Here is a 23,365-nt window from a genome sequence, read left to right as displayed (position 1 = left end):
GTGAGTAGGTTCTCCATCTTCCCCGGGCAAGAGTTTTACTATAATACTGTGGTTGGTCCAAGTTTTCAGTATGATAAGGGTCCAAATAATATGATCCACCAAATGAATATGCGGTTGATGCAAGAACTGAAACTTGTCCCATACTGAATTAATAAGTTCACCTTCACTATAAAAGGGTAAATAACAGATTTTGGTAACTTGCTGAGTTGCAGGTTGCTTAGTTTTATGTCAATCTTATTCGTTGTTTTAAAGTTTTAATAGTCTGACATATTTTCATCTGCATCAGTACAAATTTGTGGCAAAGAAGTACTGCCCTGCATCAATACCTCAGGAGTTTTTCCAAGATTTGAGCAAATAGCCCAATGGATACCATCCCGGTATACAGGTGCCTTCCAATACTCTGTTGGATGAAGTTAGATGTAAATGGTGATTTTGTAGCTTAGGAATAGGATCTTCATTTTGCTCACAGTTTTGGGAAAAGCAACATTGATTCGGCTGAGTTAGTGAAGAATTTGAATTGTATACTGTATACATACTTGAAGACATTTTCATTATGAAATTCTTGTCAACAGGATCAAGTATAAGCTGTTCACTGTTTTTCTTTTTATATCTTTTTTATTCGTATCACTGCTGCTGCTATTACAAATTGCTTCTTGCCATGTAATACTACAAAGGAATAAGTGGTTTTGTACGAAATAAAAGTAATTATTTCATATTATCTATTGCAACTTTCTACATTGATTGGTTTTTTCAGATGAAAATAAAGTGTTTTTTGTAGGATGCATTTATAAGTGGTTTTGAACGAAAAAAAAAAGTCTCAACGTAAATATTTTATTTTAATAAGTTTTTTTGTAAAAAAATAAAATCTTTTTGTGACAAAAATTTATAAACATGTAAAATCATAATAAATACTTGATTTTATGTGAAACAAAAACACTTATTGTATGTTTTCAAATGCAAATTTGTTGTTTTGATAAAATTTTTATAAAATTAAAAAGGTCTTAGACGTTAAAAGAATTTATAAACATATAAAATTATTAGCATCTATTTTGGTTTAATTTTTTTTCAGTCTATCTACTTTTTAAAAGTAAAAGTCTAGTTAATTAGAATTTTGAGAAGCTTTAAACACAAAGCTTCAAGAAAAACTCGATAAAGAAGCTATTTCTTTTTTTTTCTAAATACGTCAGTTTTTTATGAGAATTTTTTTTTTGTTTCAAAAATATTCTCTATTAAAAAAATTTTCTCCATTACCCTCTTAAAAACTCTCTCAATCAATCTCCCTCTCCTCTCCCTTTCTCTGCAAATACACCTTTCCATCACAAATCGCGATCTTTCTCTCTTTTAACTCTCTCTCCAAATATTACTAAAAAAAACAACAAAAGATTTAACTGGGATTTTTTTGTTCTTACAAAGATTAAGAGAAAAGAAATCAAAAATTCAAAGTAGCATTTAGGTACTATTTCTTCTTTTTCTTTCTGCTGTTTTTTTTTTCTTGAGCTTTAGAATATCTTTTTATTTCTTTTAATTTTGAGATATGCATTTGAGTTCTTGCCAAATAGCTTAGAGAATCAATACTGTTGTTTTGAGTTTTTGGTAAAGATCTTAGATCCATTAAAATTTTTGAAAGATCTTGATTGAAGAGTCTTATATTTTGGGTTTATATCAGCATATGGTTGATGAACTAGTATGGGGTAGCTCTACATCCAATAGTCTTATCTGGTTGCTTTTGTTCTAATATATAGTCGTTTTCCTATTCCAAAGTGCAAGTAAATATATTGAAGTTTGATTTGTATAGAATTTTATTAAAGTTACAAATGATTAAAAATGTATTCAAATAACTAACTGTTACTTTTCTAGAAATCATTGTCTTTTTGTGGATATGATTTATCGTAATTTGCCTATTTTTGATTTTTCCTGTAAGTGTCCCTAAATGTTATGCACGATTTGGTGCCATGTTAGATGATTTGTGAGTAACATATACTTGTGTGAATTTTAAGTATCTTTTGCCTTGTTATGCATTTTAATTTAATTGTATTAGGTGTAATGCATATGTGATTCTAATAGACCATTTTGGCCGAATGATCAGTTCTTGGATAGTGATAACACAAGATTTATTGCATTATATGTCTTGTGCAATTTATGACTAGCTAAGAAATGCCTCCACCAAATTCTAAAATTTCAGAAAAATCATAATATAATGCAAAGTTGAATTTGGTCATTACCAAAATCTTACTTCAAATTTGTAAAAATGAGATTCCTAAGTATGGAAACCAGATTTTTCATTCACAATTAAAAGATGGGAAGTTGTAGTAGAGGAATTTAATGCTCGTGCTAATAAAAACTATATTCAAAAGTAATTGAAAAATAAACTGGATAGTCTAAGAAATGAATGGATTTTAAAGAATCAATTGAAGGGTAAAGAAACAAGTTTAGTTTGGAACCACAAGATGGGAACCATCGAAGCTGATGTCACATGGTGTGAAGCTAAAATAAGAGTAAATATTTTAAATTTTATATGTTTTGTCGTAACGTGCAGGTCCGGGAACCCGATCGTCAGATATGAGTGAAAACTCTAAAACTAGGAGTCGCCACCAATCTTTTTTACTAGGTGGGATTGGTCACCTATTGACTCGATTCTAATCAATAGAGTCTTAATTAGATTTAAGCCCATCGAAAGAATCTTAAACTGGTCTACGTTTTTCGTGATCTAGGTTCGAGAGTACGGTTACGCCAGGGGAATGATTAGGACCCCCGAGACGCCCTTTCCATGAACGGTACCATTTTTAGATTATCCTATTAGGCTTTAATTTTTAATTTTATTTTATTTTCTTAGCTATTATTCACTTATTTTATCTCCTATTCAACATAAAATGGAATGCAAATGTGAGGCAAAATGAAATGCATGCTATGAAATTTTGGTTTTGGCAACGTGCGTCCGCGCCCTTCCAGTACTCTTTCTTTTTTCTTTTCTTCTCTCTTTTTTTTTATTATTTCGTTTCTAATTATTTAATTAATTTTTTTATTTGTCTAAGTAAAATTACAGTGTCTACATGTTTTAGCTACTATAAATTATTTTATATATGCACATTGTTTAAAAGTTTCTTTATCTCTAATGTTTGTGTAAGTTAATCCAAAATATGCTAGATTTTGGTATCACCGGCTAGAACATGCTAATGAATTGAAATTTATATTTGGAGATATAGTAGCCACCAGTCAAAATGCATAGACAATAGCGATGAGTGTACCAATTAAAGATACTGTCAAATCTGTAAATCTAACTTCACTACAAGATAGTGTTGAATCTGATGCTAAAGAAATCAGTTGTGATGAAGATGAAAGTCTTATGGTAAACACCCAAATCAAGAGGAAAAAAATGGGAAAAAAATTGACAAATGGTAAAGCAACAATTAAGACTACAGAAAGCTTGCAAAGAATATTGGAATGACTGTGTGAGGCAGCAAAAACTCATAACGTAGTTGAAAGTGCTAAAATTTCAATATCATCACAAGCCACAAGACAATATAGTATTTCGGAGTATGTTCGAGCATTGAAATCTATACAAAATGAAGGGAGATTAAGTGTAGATGAATTTAATTTTGCACTACAATTGATTAAAAAAGAAGAAAATAGACTCGTTTTTATTTCTTTGCTAGATTTAAGTGATAAGCTACATTGGATTCTATATGAGCATAATCTACCCAAAAACTATGGTGAGAGTAGTTGATTAGTTTAAGATTTGATTTGTTTGTTTTAAGCTGATGTTGAACTTTAAAATACTTTCTCTTTACACTTGTGTTACTTGTTATGTGTAATTGAATTGGTATTTGAAAGAATTTGCTATTATCCATGCTATATTTATTTGAATTGTTATTTGTTCCATTTGATTTATTTGAAATAATATTTGTTTTTTAGTTGATATATTTGGATTTCTACTTACATATTTTGATATTATCAAACATATGTCCTTTAACGAAATCAAAACATCAGTATAAGTTGTAAAAAGAATAAAATATAAAGGTTTTATGAAAACATTTATGAAGGAGCTACTAGTACAATTATATATCGCATCAAATTTTTCCCGTATCTTAAACACTAAAAACAAACAAGCCCTAAGAAGAGAAAAGAATTGAGGTATAGGCGACGGAAGGTTCGTTACTCAAGATGGACACTCCTTCACTTTTGGATGATCAATCTAGAAAAAAAGTTTGTCTACATAGTAAGAGTTTGGAGAGGCTGTCTACTGGCAATATAGTTATGGTCCATAACAATCCTTCTTTCGGGGATGCATTGATGAATTTTGAAGGAGAGGATTTATTTTCAGAAATGATATGGATACAGATGGGATGAAACGAATAACAAGGAATCTCTGGTTGATGTTGATGCATAAAACAGTATATCTAAAGGACACAAAACAGAGGATTTTAAGTTTGAAACGAATGAAGGCATCCTATTGATCAAAATCTTAGAAAAAAAGCATGAGGAACTAGCAAAACGTTGGAGGAAATCTATTATTGTACATTTATTGGGGAGATCTATCTCATTCAAATTATTAAACGAAAAGATTGAATTTTTATGGGCTTTTAAAGGAAAATATTCGATCGTTGATTTAGATGAGGAGAGAGTTTTATGATTAAATTTGCAAAGGAAGATGATTATCTAAAAGCCCTCCTAGAAGGTACCTCATGGTAAATCCTTGGACTCCGTCATATGTCAGGGGTTATCAAAATCTATCTATGGTAGCGGTGTGGGTAAGGCTTCCTGGTATGCCTCTCTATTTAAACCATTAGTCAATTTTAAGAAGAATTGCTTCTCTTCTGGGTAAGCTGTAGAAAATTAACTATAATATCGATTCAGAAAAATGTGACAAATTTGCTCGTATGACAGTTAAGTTAAATCTTTCGAAGCCATTGATCCTTAGATTTCTACTTAATGGGAAAATGTAGACCATTAAGTACGAAGGCCTTCCTAAAGTTTGTTTTTTGTGTGGTTTGTATGGTCATTTGAAAGGAGAGTGTTGTGGTATTGATTTATAGATTAAAGCTTTTAATGTTGAAAAAGAAACACCTAGTGGGTCTTAAGCAAGTGAAGAGTCGTTTGATCCATGGATATTAGTAACCAGACGTAAGCCTAGGAGTGGTTTGGTCAAACAAAATTCCACCATGAATCCAAGGTCTACCAAGCAGCAACCCAATGGTTCAAGGTTTTCAGTTTTGGAAGGTTTAGCTGTAAATGAGACCCTCATAACAAAGGCTACAAGAATAAGAGAACCTTTTGCTTGGTATGCTTGTAGGAAAACTAATCATGAAGCCTTTGCGAACAAAAATTTTAAGGAAATACTGGTATTGTAGACAAGCCGTGATCAATCTCTTACTTCATTTAATGGTGCTGAATGGCCAACTTTGTCACTAAAAAAGAATGGTAAAGAGGTTATGTTAGCGATGGATTGTGCTGCAGAGCGTGCTAATGTGGCCGTAGAAAATCTCGAAACTAGTAAGGAAGCTAATGGCAATAAAATTGATACTATTTCAGGGCTAACACAAAAAGAAGCAGGAGGATAGGGCTTTACTATAACCTACTTCTTTTGACCCAAAGAAACATTCTATGGTTCGATTTAATAATCATGCATTGGATTTCAAAGTCCTCACTGTTAAAAAGAAAGACAGAGTCTCTTTTCCATACATAGGGGTGAGGCATGGAGGTATTACGTTATATGGAATTCAAAATACCTCCCTTACAAAGAAAGCACGATTGTTAAATAGCCTTTTGTTTTAAAGGTCAAGGTGACAGAGTTAAACACTGTAGAATATTTGAACAGGGTTTCAAAAAATCAAAGTAGTGGTCCTTCACAAAAGTTGAAGTCTATGGGTGAGCACTAAATCATTTAGGTTAATTCCACATTCGTAGATGGACAGCAGGTGAACTTGTAGGTAACCCTTGGACATCTCTTTCTTTCTCACTTTGTATTAATGTCAGTGAATTTTCTAGTGTGGAATTGTCAAGGTATAGATAGTACCAATTTTTTAAGGACTGTGAAAGATTGCATAAGGCAGTATGAGATTTCCATTATGATTATTGTTGAACCTCGAGTTAGTGGCAAGTCGGCGAATAGGATAATTTGTTTGATTAATATTGGTAGATTACACCGTATTGAGGCCACAAGTTTTTCTAGTGGAATATGGTTACTATGGAATAATATAGTTCAAATCTCTGTTATGAGAAATCATAGCCAACGTGTTCATTTGATTGTCAACTATCAATCTATAGATCTATAGTATGTTTTTGCAGTATATGGAAATCGAAAAGAATTATGTAAGGAACTATATTATTTTGTAGACACTATCAGTGGACCCTGGATGATTATTGGTGATTTCAATGCTTTCCTGTTTTCACATGAGAAACTTGGAGGTTCAACGAGGGGTAGTCGACCATATTCTTTGTTCCAATCTTTTATGAATGACCTTAAATTACTTGATATGGGCTTTTAAGGATCGAGATATACATGGAGGAAATAACTTGTGGCTGAAAGAATTTATAGGGCTATCTGTTCTTCTAACTAAAAGCTACGATTTCATAAAACTTCTGTACAACATCTCCCTCGTGTTGTTTCTGATCATTGTCCTATTTTGAGTAGAACAAGTGAAAGACAAGTTGTTTCACATGGTGTGGGATTTTGATTTCAAGCTACATGGCTTTCTCATTTGGAATTTCCTAATTTTGTTTAGCAATTTTGGGAAAATAATCTACCTATCTGTGATGCATTACAGAACTTTACAACTAAAGTGAAATAGTGGAACAGGGCAGTGTTTGGTAACATTTTCTACAGGAAGAAAAGACTCTTGGCTAGACTTGGTGGCATTGCGAAGGCCCTTGAAATTCATCCTTCTAGAGATTTTCGATTACTTGAATTTAACTTGAAATTAGAATATCAGATAGTGCTATTACAGGGGGAGATCTTTTGGATGTAGAAATTCAGAATGGATTGGCTTAAATTAGGAGATAGAAATACTATTTACTTTCACGTTCGTGCAACACGTCAAAGGAGCAAAATGAAAATCCCACAACTCAAAATTGAGGACGATTCCTGGTGTGACAATCAAGAGTTACTTCAGAATCATGCGGTTGATTTCTTTGGCAAGTTATATGCATGAGAATATGATGTTCTCCCACCTTTCCCAATTAGAGGTATGTTCCTTGTTTTGGATCAATCAGAACATAGTAATTTGCTCAGATCAGTGGAAAGTGAAAAGGTACGTAATGCTCTGTTTGAGATGAAGCCACTTAAAGCCCCTGGTGTTGATGGTTTTTCGACATTGTTCTTTCAGTCTCATTGGAACACTGTTGGAGACAATATAATTAGTTATGTGAAGAATGTATTTGATGGTATGGCAGTGGGCGAGGAACTTTGTAGATCAGTCATTATCCTAATTCCTAAGGTAAAGAACCCTGAAATAATTACCCAATTTAGACCTATTAGCTTGCTACTGAATATGTTTAAAGTTTTGATGAAGGTCACTACGAACAAATTGAAACTTGTGATGGGTATTTTGATAAAGCAAACACAATCTAGTTTTATCCCTCACAGACAAATCATAGACAATATTATGATTGCTTGGGAAGTAGTCCACTATTTCAGTAAGAAGCAAGGTAAAGTGGGTTGGATGATGCTCAAGATTGACCTAGAAAAAGCTTATGATTACTTACAATGAGAGTTTATTTATAATACTTTGGTTGATGCTAAAATTCCCAAACCTGTGATTGATATTTTGGTGGATAGCTTGTGCTATAGCAAGTCTTAAGTTTTATGGAATGGTGAATTATTTGACAGCTTTAGTCCTTCTTGTGGTGTACGACAAGGAGATCCGCTTTCCCCGTATTTATTTGTTTTTGTGCATGGAAAGATTGGCCCATGGAATTATCACTACTGTTTCCAATGGTTGTTGAAAACCTATCAGACTTAGTAGGAGATGCCTACCACTGTCACACCTTTTATTTGACGATGATCTTATCCTTTTGCTAAGGCTTCTGTAACACAAATGGAGGTGATTATGGGAGTGTTGGAATATTTTGGTGTCTGCTCAAGTGAAAAAGTGAGTGTGGCAAAATCGTCCCTTTATTGCTCTAGAATGTTTCTAGAGATACCATAAATAATCTCAAAGCTTCCTCAGGTTTTGCCTACTCAGAGGATTTTGGAAAGTATTTGGGTGTGCCTCTATTTCATGGTAGAAGGCGGTTTAATTATTTTCAGTTTTTGGAAAAAAAAGTTTATAACAGGTTTTCTTCATGGAAATCCTCTTCTCTTTTATTCGCAAGTAGACTAACTCTAGTTAAGTCTATTCTATCCACAATTCCACATGATGTAATGCAAACTATATCTTTGCTTGTAAAGACTTACAGAAAAATTGAGGCCTACTGTTGCAATTTCCTTTGGGGTGGTGATTTGTATAATTCAAAAGTGCATCTTATAAAATGGAAGAAGGCTTGTCAACCAAAAACTACAGGTGGTTTGGGAATTAAATCTCTTACAAGAATGAACGATGCTTTTTTAATGAAGTTGTGCTAGAAACTAGTTACTAATCCTACTACTTTTTGGGTAAAAATTTTATAGGATAAGTACAACTTCAATTTTTGTTTATTTCCTAAAAATATATACAGGAGTGATGCCTATTCTTTATGGTCTGCTTTGAGTAAACTTTGGCAAGATCAAATGGGCTATTGGTGATGGTCGAACAGCACGTTTTTGGAAAGATATTTAGTTAGGTGAAAAATCATTATTGGAGGCTGCACAATCGGTTGGTTGCTTTGTTGATGATAACAGTCATGTTCGAGATTTGTTACAACCTGATGGCTCTTTGGACTTGGAATGTATAGCTAATGTATTGCTTGAAGTGAAGCAGAAAATGTTAGCTAATATGCTTCCTCCACTATATTTTGATTCTACAAATGAACCTTTTTAGGCTTTAACTTCAATAGGTGTCTTCTCGGTGTCCTTTGCTTATGACATGTTAACTGAAGCGACTATGCCCACATCTGTAAATAGTGGTGGAATATGGAACATGGTGTGGCAGTGAAAAGGGCCCAATCAGATTTGTACTTTCTTATTTCAATGTTTACATGAATGTATATTGACAAACAAAGAATGCACCAGGCGCCATTTAGCTGACAATTCAGCATGTTCTATATGTGGACAGGGAGAAGAATCAGTGGTTCACTTATTGCATGATTGTCCATTTGTTGTTGTTCTTTGGCAACGTCTGCTACCTAGTGATTTGCATAGTTTCTTCAATGTCTTGACTATCACGGATTGGTTTGCTGTTAATCTTGCTCGTCGCAAATTGGTGGTTAATAACATTCTGTGGTCAGTCCTTTTTGGTGTTACTTGTTGGCTCATTTGGAAGTGGAGAAACATTTTCATTTTTGAAGGGAAATGGATTGCTTTGCAGGGGTGCCTTAATACTATATTCAGCTTTGCGACATCTGTCAATGCCTCTTGTTATGTTATTGATGAGTTTGGTGGTTCTGCAAGCAGGAAAAATGAGGTTTTAGTTAGATGGACGCGCCATCTAGTGGTTGGGTGAATTTGAATACCGATGGGGCCTTTTGAAAATCTTCTAGTTTGTTAGCTACTGGGGGTGTTTTACGGGGTTTGCAAAGGGAGTGGCTTGGTGGTTTTGCTACTAGGCTTATTAGATGCTCGACATATAGAGCTGAGCTATGCGGGATTTACAAGGGATTCTATTTAGTGTGGGACTTGGTCTTTCGCAGAATTGAGCTCCAGGTGGATAGTAAGCAAGCGGTACAGGCAATTTCTTCAAGGAAGTCATCTTTGTGCTAATTCAGACATTATTCAGGCCATCAAGTAGATGATGGGACGACAATGGAATGTCACCACAAAACATATCTTCAAAGAGGGCAACACAATTGCTGATATTATGACTAATGTAGGTTTCTACTTAGAAGATGAATTTGTTTTTTTTTTGTTGTACACCCTTTACCATTAAAAGGATGTTGGTGAGCGACAAACTAGGCATTCGTTGTCCCCGTATGATTAGAATTTAATGAATATTTTCTTTCTAAAAAAAAAATCAACTGAAATACTTAATGAAATAAAAAAATAATTTCAATTATTTTTATGAATGAAATTAGGTATGTGAAACTTTACAAACTTCGAATGAAAGTTATAAAATGCTTAGGATGAAAACACATACAATATTGTAACTTACAATTACATTCATGAATAAAGGGTAGTTACGTCCATCCAAAGACATGATAACATCTCATTATGTTTCTTTGATCTTGTACACACAATGAAATAAATTACAATATTCAAAATAAATTTGGAAAATCGAGACAACTATAAGTAAGAAGTCAAGACTCTAGATTTTCAATTTGTAGAAGTTCGGTCTAAAATTAAAACCGATTGTAAATATTGACTTTATTTTCAAGGGTGCATTGATGCTATAGATCGATCACGTATTCCCGCTATTTCTCCTACAAATGACTAATTTCGTTTTATTTATCTTAAGAGGTATCCAACACATTGTCATGTTTTAAAAAATGGAAACCTTAACAAACCCAGTGCTAAATAGAAATTTTGCAGAGCTGCCAACCTTGGGTTGAAAAATAGTACAAATCTCTCCTTGTTTCCACAATTTCTTTATTTTTTGTTTAATTCTACTTTGCTTGCCTTATTTTTTTAAATAGATATTTTGATTTGGTAATATTTTTGTTTCCCAGTCGGCCAAAGCAAGTGAAAGATGTGGAGCACTAAGACGAGATGGTTCGAGTTCTCACCAACACCCTCGGGACTGCTAATGTAATATATCTTCTGTTTCAAATTCCTTTCATTCTGATAATCGTTAGTATTTGTTTTTATTATCTTGAAAACCCTAATTCCCTATTAATTTATTGTTTAGCGCCCGCATATGCTCTTCTACGGCCCACTCGGCACCGGCAAAACCATTACGGCACTCGCCATCGCCCTTCAACTCTTTGGGTAATTTTAGAATCAGTTTTTGTAGAAATTGAGAATTAAGCTTCCATCATTATTCATTAAGTGTAATGCTTTGTGAAAACATGTCTTTGTTGTCTTAATTCGCAAGAGTTATGTTCTGTCCTGTTGACTATTTAATAGTTTCATTTTACATTTTACGTGAGTTTGTTTGTGCTTCAACTGCAAATCAATTTCTGCAGACCTGAACTCTACAAGTCTAGGGTGTTGGAGCTAAATTCAAGTGATGAACGTGGAATCAATGTTGTTCGTACAAAGATCAAAGATTTTGCTGCTGTTGCTGTAGGATCTGGTCAGCGTCAGGGGTATGCTCTCATATTTTGTGATAAATAAAATTTCCACTTCAGCTTACAGTTGTCCCTACGCCTCTTTTAAGTGTGGCAGTAATCTTTTTATTCCTTTGTGTTTTTCTAGGGGTTATCCTTGTCCACCGTTCAAGATCATTATTCTGGATGAAGCAGATTCAATGACAGAAGATGCACAGGCATACTTGGTTTTCTGTAGCCATCCTGGTATTATTCAGTTCATATAGGCACATGTTAATTTCATTTCACTTAAACTTGACTCTGCAGAATGCCTTGAGACGTACCATGGAAACTTACTCAAAAGTTACAAGATTCTTTTTCATATGTAACTACATAAGCAGGTACATTTCCTTTTATTTTTCCTCAAGTTTCTTTTTTCTGTTTTTAACCATAGGTTTAATTTGGTAACCTTTTAGCAGTTTAATGCTACAATTACTTATATATCATAATAAATTTTAAATAATGAAGGGTAATTATAATCATTATGTTATAGAATTTTCATAGGATCATAGAGCCACTTGCTTCAAGATGTAGAGCCGCTTGCTTCAAGATGTGCAAAGTTCAGGTTCAAGCCACTTTCGAAAGAAATAATGAGCAGTCGTGTATTGCATATTTGTAATGAAGAAGGTCTTCATTTAGATTCAGAGGTTTGAACCTGGGATCTTAAAGCTTGTCTTATGAGTGATTGTATGTTAAATGGCTTCTTTACAAAATATTTGAGGTTTCACTGTAGGCTCTTTCAACATTAAGTTCCTTTTCACAAGGTGATCTTCGTTGGGCTATTACATACTTGCAGGTAAGCATTAGATTGCATTATATTCCCATTATTAATGAAATTATGATGGTTCTAATTCTCTCTATGCTCTTATAAAATGATTTTGCTTTTGAAAATTTGGTTGCATACTTGTGGCAACTTGACTCAATTTTCTCTTCTGCTCGCTTCCGTAGCCCGGTTTATTGGGCCTTAGTTTATTTTGCTGCTTTGGAAATGATACTTTCCCCAGAAGGGGGCTCACCTTCAATTCCTACCATGCAGCTGTAATCATTTGGGTCAAAATAATGATTGTAACCACATTTCAGGTTACCATTAGAAATCTAACAGGTTTACTGTGCTCAGTATTACTTGGTATTGCGGTTGTTGTTTTGTACAACACTTTCTCCTAGGCCCGAGGGAATTTGTCTTCTATATGTTTTCCCATGCAATTTGAATTTAACATCTATCGTTGCTAAATTTCAAGCATATAGAATTGACAATAGCCAGCTTTTAAGGTCAAAAAGAATATGATGAGGCTGAAGTTGGTATCTTCTATTACTTCAATTATTTGTTTCTTAAGTACCTACAAAAGATTTGTCTCTGAATTGGTCACATAGGATCAGCAACTTTATTTAGGTCGCTTCAATGCTCAAAGTGCTTGTGCGTTGTTAGGTTTAACAGAATTTTTTGAGTATTACTCTTTGGTCGTGGTCCAAAGCAGAAGGCAGCCTCGAATACTTTTTTTTTTTGGTTGGAAAATGATACAATGAATAACCTTGTCTGGGAACTCTAGATTCTTCATTGTTTATGGGCAAAAATGCAGTTTGCATTATCTATGCTGTGCTGTTTATATCCGTGACTAATATGCTGTAGTCCTTTAGTGTGTGTGAGATTAATAAGTCACCCTTGTTAACATTGGTTCATAAAGAGGTTCTGTGAAGTTCAATGTCTGCGTGAGAAATGATGATAAAATTTGCTATTCGTTAGGGCTTCAAGTTGACAAATTTTGCTGTTTTATTGAAGCCTGTTTCACTGCCTAATGCTTTAGTATTCGACAAATAATGTGGTTGTAGGTCTTCATTGTTAGGAAGATAGCATCAGTAAAGCTATCTTCCTCATTTTCACTATAAACTCTGAGTTGTTTTTTATGACATGCATGTATATGTTTATTGGTCATGCTGGTCAATTGGGTAGATCTCTCATCCTTTCACAAATGCTGAATATTGTATTATGGAATACTGCAGGGAGCTGCTCGCTTATTTGGATCAACAATTTCGTCAAAGGACCTACTTAGTCTATCTGGGGTAAGTTATATGATACATTATTCTTAAAGTTCCTAGTTTAGTAACTCTACTATACAAATTTGCATTGGTTAATATTAGACTTCTCTAGATTTATTTTTGAACAGATCATCTTTTACCCTAGATAGCTAGTTTATGAAAAACTGCTCTGTAGAACAAAGGAGTCTTGATGCTTGACGTTGATGCATAAGCTGCTGCAAAAATAAGCAAAGGGAAATTTGCTCTCCAGTAGGGCCTTTTTTTTATTTATTTAGACTGACCAGAAGATGTTTAGATTGAATTAAAATTGAACTTCTGTACTTTGTGTTTCTCTGTGTTGGCTACCTATATCATGAAACACCTAAGCAAGTTGTCATCTAATGTGGCTTTTTCTTTCATGAATCTTTTTACGAGTGAAGAGCAAACTGCATAAAAGTATAACAATTAGGTGCTTTTTTTTTCTTTCTGTTTTTTCTCTATTTAACTGACCTCGGCATGCCTTGACTCTTAAATTTCAATGTATCAGGTTATCCCTCAAGAAGTTGTTGAGGCACTTTATGCTGCATGCAAAAGTGGCAACTTTGATTTGGCAAACAAGGAAGTCAATAATGTTATTGCAGAAGGGTTTCCGGTTTCTCAGATGCTTTCTCAGGTCCAATTTCTTTATTTTCGTCCATGATAAGTCATCATTGTCTAGTTGTATCTGATACTAATATAATGCTTCTGCCAGTTATTTGATGTGGTTGTTGAGGCAGATGATATACCAGATGAACAAAAAGCTAGAATTTGCAAGAGTTTGGCTGAGGCAGATAAGGTGACTTTCACCATATCAACTTAGCTTCTTTCTTCTTTTTATTCTTTTGCACGCTCAGGGGTGGTGTTGGTTAACATAGCCCGGCAACTAAAGCAGAGAAATAGTACGGCATGACTGAAATCTTTTTAAAATTTGTCTTGGACCTGTATAACCATGCTCTCTTTGTGCAACTCATGTGCTCTACCTTTCATATATTAAACTGATTGAAATTGACAAACAGTTAATTAATTGAGGGTAATAAAGTTGGGCAATCAATTTATTTTCTTTGTTTCCCCATTTTTATCCCCTGGGAACTTCCATAGTCCACAATTTCTTTACATAGTCCAAGTATTTGTTACCTTTTTATTTTTGTTCCACTTGTATGGAACTGTTTATTGGTGTGACTTTTATGTTTTCTCATTGGCTTTGCAGCGTCTAGTGGATGGTGCAGATGAGTACTTGCAGCTGCTGGATGTGGTCAGCAACACAATGCGAGCTTTGTGTAGCATGCCACAAGAATCCTGTTTTGAAAGTTAGGGGACAGCCTAGATTGGGATGCAGGGGCTTTTGAAGACAAGTAAAGATTCAACTTTTTGAATTGTAACATATTGCAACAAAACGGCTTTTCAAACTTTTGTGTTATGCCTGCTATTCATCGAAGATGGGCCCATCTTTTGAGTCTCATGTTACTTAGTCTTACATGGATATTGTATGTCAAGTTTGATCTCTTTAATTGATCTCTAATCTAATGCTAAAGATGAGTCGGCTGCTTCAATGTGTATGAAAAGATGATGAATGGGGACCAAATTACTTTTGTTGCTATCATAATGGTAAAACTAAGAGTAATAAGATTGTTTTCCATTTGAACCATTGAAGTAACTTTTCGTTTACGTTATGAAGGCAAAAACGGGAGGAACAGGCCTGTGAGAGATATCAGGACAAATATATTTGAATGGAGCACAACATCAGTAGTGCAGCTCTTATGATAATGTCGGGGTGGAGCCCAGAATTTCAAATCTCCATAGCACATTCGCACTTAGCTGGCCTGGCTGTGGCAGTCATTAGGTCTCTGATTCTAACACTACCCCTTGCAACAAACTGTTTTTAGAATTTTTACCGTTGTCATAGTCTGACAATTCAAAAGCCCAGAGCTCCATGTGAACCCAAATCAAAGGAAAACCCCTCCTCTGATTCGAATTGGATGCTGAAAAAGTCTAGCTCAAGTACTGACAGATGTTTGAATCTCCTGCCTCGTTCAACTTCCTTTGGTTTTTACGATAGAAACTGCCCTGGGCTCTAACGAACCTTAGTCAAACTCAAATACGTGCATGGAACCAAACAACATGTACATTGACCCCACCAGCCCCACCTTCGTGCCTTTAATTTCGTCAAGACTAAAATTATGTTTAGTACTTTACAATGCAATGTGATTGTAAATAATATGATTACAAGTAATGTGATTGTAAAAAAAATAACATTACAATGTTTAATATGCAAATAAAATAATAATTAAAATATAAAAAATATAGCATTATAAGTACTTTGGTGATAATGTAATGTTAATTTTCAAAATTATCCTTATTTATTAAAAAGTAAGTTTAATATACTTGTATTTTTTATTGTTAATTTTTATGTAATATCATCTCTAAATATATTTTTAATATCATATATTTTATTTTTATTTTTTATTATAATCTTATATATTTTATTTTTTTAATATAATTTTTTATATTATATATTTTATTTTAATTTTTTACCTATATTATATACATTTTAATTTCTTATATTTTATTTTATTTTTATTTTTTATTTTTATATTATATATTTTATTTTAATATTTTTTATTTTAATTATAACGTTACAAAATGTTTTTAACAAGATAATAAAATTGAAGGGTAAAAGTGTACAGAATACAATGTAATGTGATTGCATTGTAATTTTACATTGCAGTGATCTGTTATAAAATAAACACTGTAATATAATTTAATTAAGTACATTACAAAAAATATGCTTCCACTTCCTTCGTACTAAACGCTACCTAAGCTTTTCCTACATCTCTGGCTGCCACCCCAACTATATATACAAACCTAGACAGACTCACTTTAGATAATGAAACTTTGTTCTTTAAATTGTATAATATTATAAGCAATTTTAAATTGTATAATACGTGCAAGGAACCAAACAACATGTACATTGACCCCACCAGCTCGACCTTTATGCCTTCAATCCCGCCGAGACTAAGCTTTTCCCACATCCCTAGCTGCCACCCCAAGTATATATAAACACCTAGACAGACTCACTCTAGATAATGAAACTTTGTTCTTTAAATTGTATAATATTATAAGTAATTTTAAATTGTATAATATTATTCTGTTCACCATTTCTAAATTCTGTTCACACTTTGAAAAAACAATTGAAGCTGGATAGAAAAAGAAGATGGCATGGCCCATTTGACTGGTAGAAATGGATTAGTGTGCTAGTGTTCTTATTTGGTCACAACAGATTAATTAGCTACTAATTTTCTCAAACAAAGGTGTATGCAAATCCTAGTGTTATAGGTCAAACATTTTGTTTTAGAGGTCAATGAGACTAAACAATTTCTCATTTTACTCTTTGATTTTCTTCTTTCTATCTTTTAGTCTTTCCTTCAGTCAAACATGAATTTGAACAATTATGTGCAATGCCACCTACATTGCAATAAATTTTAATTCAGACAATACCTGTGGATGTACTAAAGATTAACCTTAAGGTTAACTAAAGTGGTGCCCCGCTTCGCGTGGGTGTTTATTTTGTTATTAAAAGTAATTTTAAATTGTATAATATTATACATAAAAATAATAATAAAAGAAAAGTGATTTTAAATTTAAAAATGTTATAAGCAATAGTAATAATGATAAATTAAAGATAATTCTTTTTAAAAATTAAATATTTTAAAAATATTTTTTGATGTCTTGCTAAGCAACATTTTTTATTTAAATAAATTTTTTTAAAAACATTTGATTTTTTATATCTTAATATATGCTAATGTTGACATAATCATTTTTTTAACTACATGATTTTAATAGTGAAATAAAATTCATGTTTTGAAAATATAATATTTATAAAGTAATTATTGATAAGCTACATAATTTATATAATAAAATTATTAAAATAAAATGAATATTTTTAAGAGTCAAAATAAAATGAATATTAATTACACTTATTAAAATGTTTTTAGTTTTAATTATGAAATTTTCTAAATTATCTTCAATTTTAATCACTACTTTCTTATCTTATGCTTTTATAATTATTTAGAATTAATTCACCTTGTGAAAATAATTTTGGGATCCTTCAATAATTTTGATAAGTCATTATTAACTTTATTCATTTAATTGTTCATTTTTTATCATTTATCAAAAAAAATTGTTTCACTTTTTATTCTTATCCTATTTTCATAAATTTAATTCATATATAAAAAAAATTACAAATAAAAAGTAAATTAACTAAACCTGAACTGGGTTGAACTTGGATGAATCCAACCCACTTCTTTTTTTCTGGTATCCTTCACAAAACCACGTGATTTTAATTTTAACCTAACCCTAGTTGCCAACCCTTTCTCATTTCTTCATTTTTGCTCTCTTTTTCTTCTTCCAATGGCAGCAGCCAACCCCTTTCTCTAAACCCTCTCTCCATTACTCAGTCCCCGCCGCTGTCGCCCTTGTTGGCCTAAGCCTTTCCGGCAGCAGCTCCCTCTTTCTTCCCCTTTCCTCTTTTCTTCTATTCCCCTCCTTTTTGCCGCCAGTTTCCTGTCTAAAGCCTAACCACCGTTCTCCTCCTGCAATTTGAGTTTTCTTTTAGAAGTCCTACCACAAATTTAAAACCCCATTTAAAACTCCTTTCCTCAAAGCTGAGCGTGGGCACCCTTTTAAGAGCATTCTTCATTCTTTTTGTTTGACTCAGTGGCAATTTGTTTTTTCTAATGACACTGTAAGCTATCACGTGGTAAAATAAGAAAACTAAAATGTGGCAAACTGGGGAAGAGCTTATGTTATAGATTACTTTATACATTAACGTTAAAGAGTTGTTCACATCAGATTACGTTTAGAAAAATTTAAAAATTAATATAATTAAATGAAGGTGTGACAATAGTTTATTCCACTCATAAAGTTTAAAAAATTAATTGAGGTTAAAAAAATACAAGTATCAAATAATGATACTTGTCAGGGCCGTATGGAAGAGAAGAAAGGAATTTAGAAACCTGGACTGTTATGCTGTCCTTTTCGAACAAATGCGCTATGTTGCACTCTAAATACAGTTGCAGTTTCTTAAATATGTGTGTCAATATAGTTGTTGTTCAAACGTTGAGAAGAAAGGGAGAGATGGGAAGTTTGCAGCAGCAAGCAACTGATCTTGAACTTCCACAATCATGGGGTGGAGGGAGCAACCGTATAGCTGCTGTCAATGTGGAGGGAAGCACCCCGGAATCCTTCCCTAGTAACGACAACAAAAGCAGTGATCATGATCATGACCCAGATCATGAGGTCTGGTTTCTTTTTTAAAATTTGATGCTTTCATTGATTCATAGTTAGCCTGAGTACGTATATATATTTGCACTTCTTGTTTTCTACTCATTTGGTTTAATTCTGATCGATCTCTTTGATGCTCAGAAACCTGGATGGAGAAAGTTTTGGTCATTTGTAGGCCCTGGTCTCCTTGTCTCATTAGCTTATATTGATCCTGGCAGCCGTAAGTCCTCTCTCTCCTTCTCCCTCCTTCCATCCCTCAATCTTTTTTCTGTGCCTCCGACTTGATTATGATCATCATCTCTATGGTGTAACGCATGTCACAGTGGAAACTGATTTGCAAGCAGCAGCCAACCATGGATATGAGGTAAACTAAAGAGATTAGTTACTCAATTTTTAACAAGTGAATAATGATATATAATGAGATGATTGACTGCAAGAATATCTTGCAAATTTCAGCTACTGTGGGTGGTGTTCATTGGGTTAGTGTTTGCTCTCATAATCCAGTCTCTTGCTGCTAATCTTGGAGTCAGCACTGGTAATTAATTAAATATCTCTGATCATTCTAATAATTAATGAACTTCATTTCTGATATAAATAACTTAGACACTTACCTTGTTCTGAGTTACTCCTTTCTTTCAGGCAAGCACTTATCAGAATTGTGCAAGGCTGAGTACCCAATATTGATCAAATATTGCCTGTGGTTGCTTGCAGAGTTTGCCGTCATATCTGCTGACGTTCCTGAAGGTGTCTAATTATTTCAGTTACCAAATTGTCCACTGCTTTACCAAAAGAAGTGTGCATGTGATATGAACTTTAAATTAAATAAACTTGCACACAGTCAGAAACCTAAAGGCAAAATCATAGTCCAAACAATATAAAATTAAGAAACAGGCAACTTTGATGGTTTATGCTTACACATGTTGAACGCTTGTATTGATGCATTTAATTTATGGCAGTGATTGGGACAGCCTTTGCATTAAATATACTGTTTCACGTCCCAGTTTGGGCTGGGGTTCTCTGCACAGGTTTAAGCACTCTCCTCCTCCTGGGGCTGCAAAGATACGGGGTAATCAAACTCTATTTTGTATATCTGAATTCTCTTTTGGGTCAAATTTTTCAAAAATAATCTCATTTATACGTATAATGTTCCCCTGTCTTCTTCATAAAATGTACTTTTTTTCCTTGATAATTCTCAATACAGTTTTCTGATTTTTATATTAATATTTGAAATTGTTTTAAAAATATTTTTATTATATTTAATGTCAAAAAAATAAAATTAAGAGTCATGAAAATTAATATAAAATAAAGAATAAATGTTTTAAATAGATGTCTAAAAAACAGTAAAGGGAACATATAATTTGATAAATATTTGGAAATATATATAATTTGATGAACATTCCATTTTTAATAGGAAAAGTTAATTTCAATGGCAAAATTGCTTGTTTTCCTACCATAGTATAATAGTTAAACCCAGATTACTTGTGTTTTCCCTTACAAAGATAAGCTAAATTACATATGCTATATAAGTATTTTTTCTGAAAATCTACAGTGTTGATTCTACTAATTACCAAAAAAAGTGACTTAAATTAAGTAGAAATTAAAGTAATTAATGAAATAATTGTATATTTCAATATGTTGGTTACGGTCAATTTGTTTATTATATAACGTTTCTTCAAGTCGTTAAATTTAGAATCATGGTGACAGAATCAAAGTGTAGATTAGTATGGATTAGCATATGTTTAGTTTAGCTTATCTTGATTATAATTATGATTATTTTTTATTTTATGATTGATAGCTCATGGTTGACCCAGTCTCGCTGTGTCATACTACACGTCTAAAGCTTATCTCAGAAAATTCTTTTCAGTTTTCATTGGTTGTTCTAATGCATATGAAGTAAAAAAATAATTACAAGTTATAATTTCTTTTTTAATTTTGGATTTTTTTATTAAAAATTTCTTAATTTTACCCGTTCACATTCACGAATGATTTGCATCCATTGATAGTTGTATGATTTTTTTTAATTAAAGAAATATTGTCATCAATTTTTTTTTTAAATGTGTAATTTTATTGAGTTAGCCTTCGACCTGCTACTTCCAAGTCTTTAGTCTTGATTGGCTAAAGATTCTTGATGACGTAATAAAAAATGTTGCCATGATTAATTATGAATATACATATATATAAGAGTGAATTACGTTTTTCTTCTTTATTGAACAAAATGGACTAGCATAAGTTGACATCATGTACAAATTAAACATGGGCTAATTAATTGCTAAGTACTTTCAATCATATATTAAACCATCACAAATTGCTGTTTCGTTTTTTTTTTTTTTCTAAATACAAAACAGTATGCATAAAACACATACAACGAAGTCTCTCATAGGCAAAAACAATAAGTAAAATCTAAGAAAGTTTATTAATGAAAGACATGTAAACACGTAGTAATTTACTTGGTCTAAATTTTGATTAATTATCATCTCTGAGCTTTGGTTAATCAGGTAAGGAAGCTGGAAATGCTGATGGCAGTGATGATTTCTGTAATGGCCGCATGTTTCTTTGGGGAAATGAGTTATGTAAAACCTCCGGCGACTGGTGTTCTTAAGGGCATGCTTGTGCCCAAGCTTTCCGGCCAAGGAGCCACCGGCGACGCTATTGCCCTCTTGGGCGCCCTTGTTATGCCGTGAGATTTGGACCAATCACCTCTTCTATAAATCGTGCATAAAATAAAGAAAATGCTATAAATAATTACACCACGTGTCATTTTCTCTGAACAGGCACAATCTCTTTCTCCACTCTGCTCTCGTGCTCTCCAGAAAAGTACCCAACTCTGTTCGTGGCATCAATGTAAGCCAAAATGATCTCATTTAAACAAAATAAAAAAAATAACAAAAAACAATTAGTATGAAGTTGTAATGCTCTAGTTCTGGTTTATTACTGTGCTAAGCTTCTGTTTGTTGTCCTTAATTTGGTCAGGCTGCCTGTAGGTATTTCCTGATAGAGACCGGCTTCGCCTTGTTTGTGGCGCTTTTGATCAACGTAGCGGTTGTCTCAGTGGCGGGCACCGTCTGCTTAGCCAATAATCTCTCCAGTGATGACAGTGATCGTTGCAGCAATCTTACCCTCAACTCTGCTTCTTTCATGCTCCAGGTCCAACCTACTACTAGTACTAAAATTCATTATGAAAAAGTACAATTAAGAGACTAATCCTTAACAACAAAAAAAATCTATGACTTCGCCTCTGCAGCATGTGCTGGGAAAGTCTAGCTCAACCCTTTACGCCATTGCACTTCTTGCCTCGGGGCAAAGCTCTAGCATTGCGGACACTTATGCAGGACAATTTATCATGCAGGTCTTGCAGATTAACCTTAACTATTGGAGAGCTTAGTTATTAATTTAATGACACTTAATCTATATCATTTATGTTTCTTTCAGGGCTTCTTGGATCTTAAAATGAAGAAATGGGTGAGGAACTTAGTGACTAGGAGCATTGCCATTGCACCCAGTCTTATTGTGTCCATCATTGGTGGATCTCAAGGGGCCGCTAGACTAATCATCATTTCATCGGTCAGAAAGTAACTAAGATTGATTTTCCAATATTCAAGCCATAATCCATGTTTTAAGCTAAACTAATTGTAATTGTCATAATAAATTTTGCAGATGATTCTGTCATATGTGCTGCCATTTACTTTCATCCCACTTCTGAAATTCAGTAACAGCTCAGCCAAGATGGGACCGCACAAGAATTCTATATATGTGAGTAACAGTATAGCACTATCTGTCCTCTTTATAATTTATTATTCTGTTCTGGTTTATTGTTATTATTATTATTCCGTAGCTGACCATACTTGTTTGCAGATCATTGTGATTTCATGGATACTAGGCCTTGGAATGTTCGGTATCAACGTCTATTACTTGATCACAACCTTTGTCGGTTGGTTGATTCACGATGATTTACCAAAAGTCGGAAATGTTTTCATCGGAATCATCGTGTTTCCTCTAATGGCCATCTACATCCTGTCAATGATCTATCTAACCTTCCGAAAAGACACTGTTGTAACATATATCGAGCCCGAAAAGAACGACCCAGCTGCCCAAGCTCGGATGGAAAGTGGGCTCAGCAACCCTGACGGGTCCTTCCGGGCGGACGATGTCCCTTACAGACAAGATTTAGCTGACATCCCACTGCCAGAGTAGGTGGCTTTTAAGCTCTCAAATCAAGTCCAATTACCAACTAAGCTGTTAAACTATGATAAAGGAGCTTGTCTGCTTAGGGTGTTGTACGATGAAGATGTTTCGAAGCCTGTCGGAAGTTAAATTATGACTAGATTCCTTCTGTTTCTCAGGTTTTGATAGTATTTACGTTTGTAACCTGTGTGCCCCAAAAAAAAAAAAAAGACTGAGTTGTTGGGTTTTGTTGTGAAAGCTAACTCTAATAGTTGCACAGGAAGAAATAATGAACAGCGATAATCTAATTAGTATGGTCATATTTCCCCTTTCTTTTTCTTTCTTGTTTATAGCGCATTAAGTTAATGAATAAAGATGATCTCCTGTTATTTCATTTTTGTGATCTTATTGCTAACCTCGTACCTGACCTCAATCTTTCTGACTTCTACTCTGTGATGCATCATCATATGCTACTAGTTTACTAGCAACTATAAATTAATATGCATAAAAAATTAAGTCCACTGAGTTGGTAGAATCAAACTGAATTACTCATAGTTAT

At 33.5% G+C, this 23,365-nt stretch overlaps 1 protein-coding gene and 1 pseudogene across 1 annotated transcript; both read left to right on the top strand.

Moving 5' to 3' along the window:
* LOC18592383 lies at positions 10,379-14,915 on the top strand (annotated as a pseudogene).
* On the top strand, positions 18,499-23,128 carry LOC18592381 (metal transporter Nramp5). Its single transcript, XM_018125489.1, has 13 exons — positions 18,499-18,660; positions 18,787-18,865; positions 18,969-19,009; positions 19,102-19,180; positions 19,285-19,389; positions 19,602-19,711; positions 21,141-21,322; positions 21,417-21,486; positions 21,616-21,789; positions 21,887-21,991; positions 22,075-22,206; positions 22,300-22,395; positions 22,498-23,128. Exons 1-13 carry the CDS (start codon positions 18,499-18,501, stop codon positions 22,834-22,836), a joined length of 1,674 nt encoding a protein of 557 aa, XP_017980978.1. The 3' UTR covers positions 22,837-23,128.

This window comes from Theobroma cacao, chromosome 8, assembly GCF_000208745.1.
Source record: "Theobroma cacao cultivar B97-61/B2 chromosome 8, Criollo_cocoa_genome_V2, whole genome shotgun sequence".
Taxonomy (NCBI): domain Eukaryota; kingdom Viridiplantae; phylum Streptophyta; class Magnoliopsida; order Malvales; family Malvaceae; genus Theobroma; species Theobroma cacao.
Note: the sequence above shows the minus strand (reverse complement) of the source record. Positions and strands in the feature narration are given on the sequence as shown.

Bases quoted from the DNA above. Each gene is read 5' to 3' on its own strand.
- LOC18592381 (XM_018125489.1), top strand. From the start codon at position 18,499: ATGGGAAGTTTGCAGCAGCAAGCAACTGATCTTGAACTTCCACAATCA. The intron at 21,790-21,886 runs GTCCAACCTACT...TCGCCTCTGCAG, and splicing joins CTGCTTCTTTCATGCTCCAG to CATGTGCTGGGAAAGTCTAG. The intron at 22,396-22,497 runs GTGAGTAACAGT...ACTTGTTTGCAG, and splicing joins CGCACAAGAATTCTATATAT to ATCATTGTGATTTCATGGAT.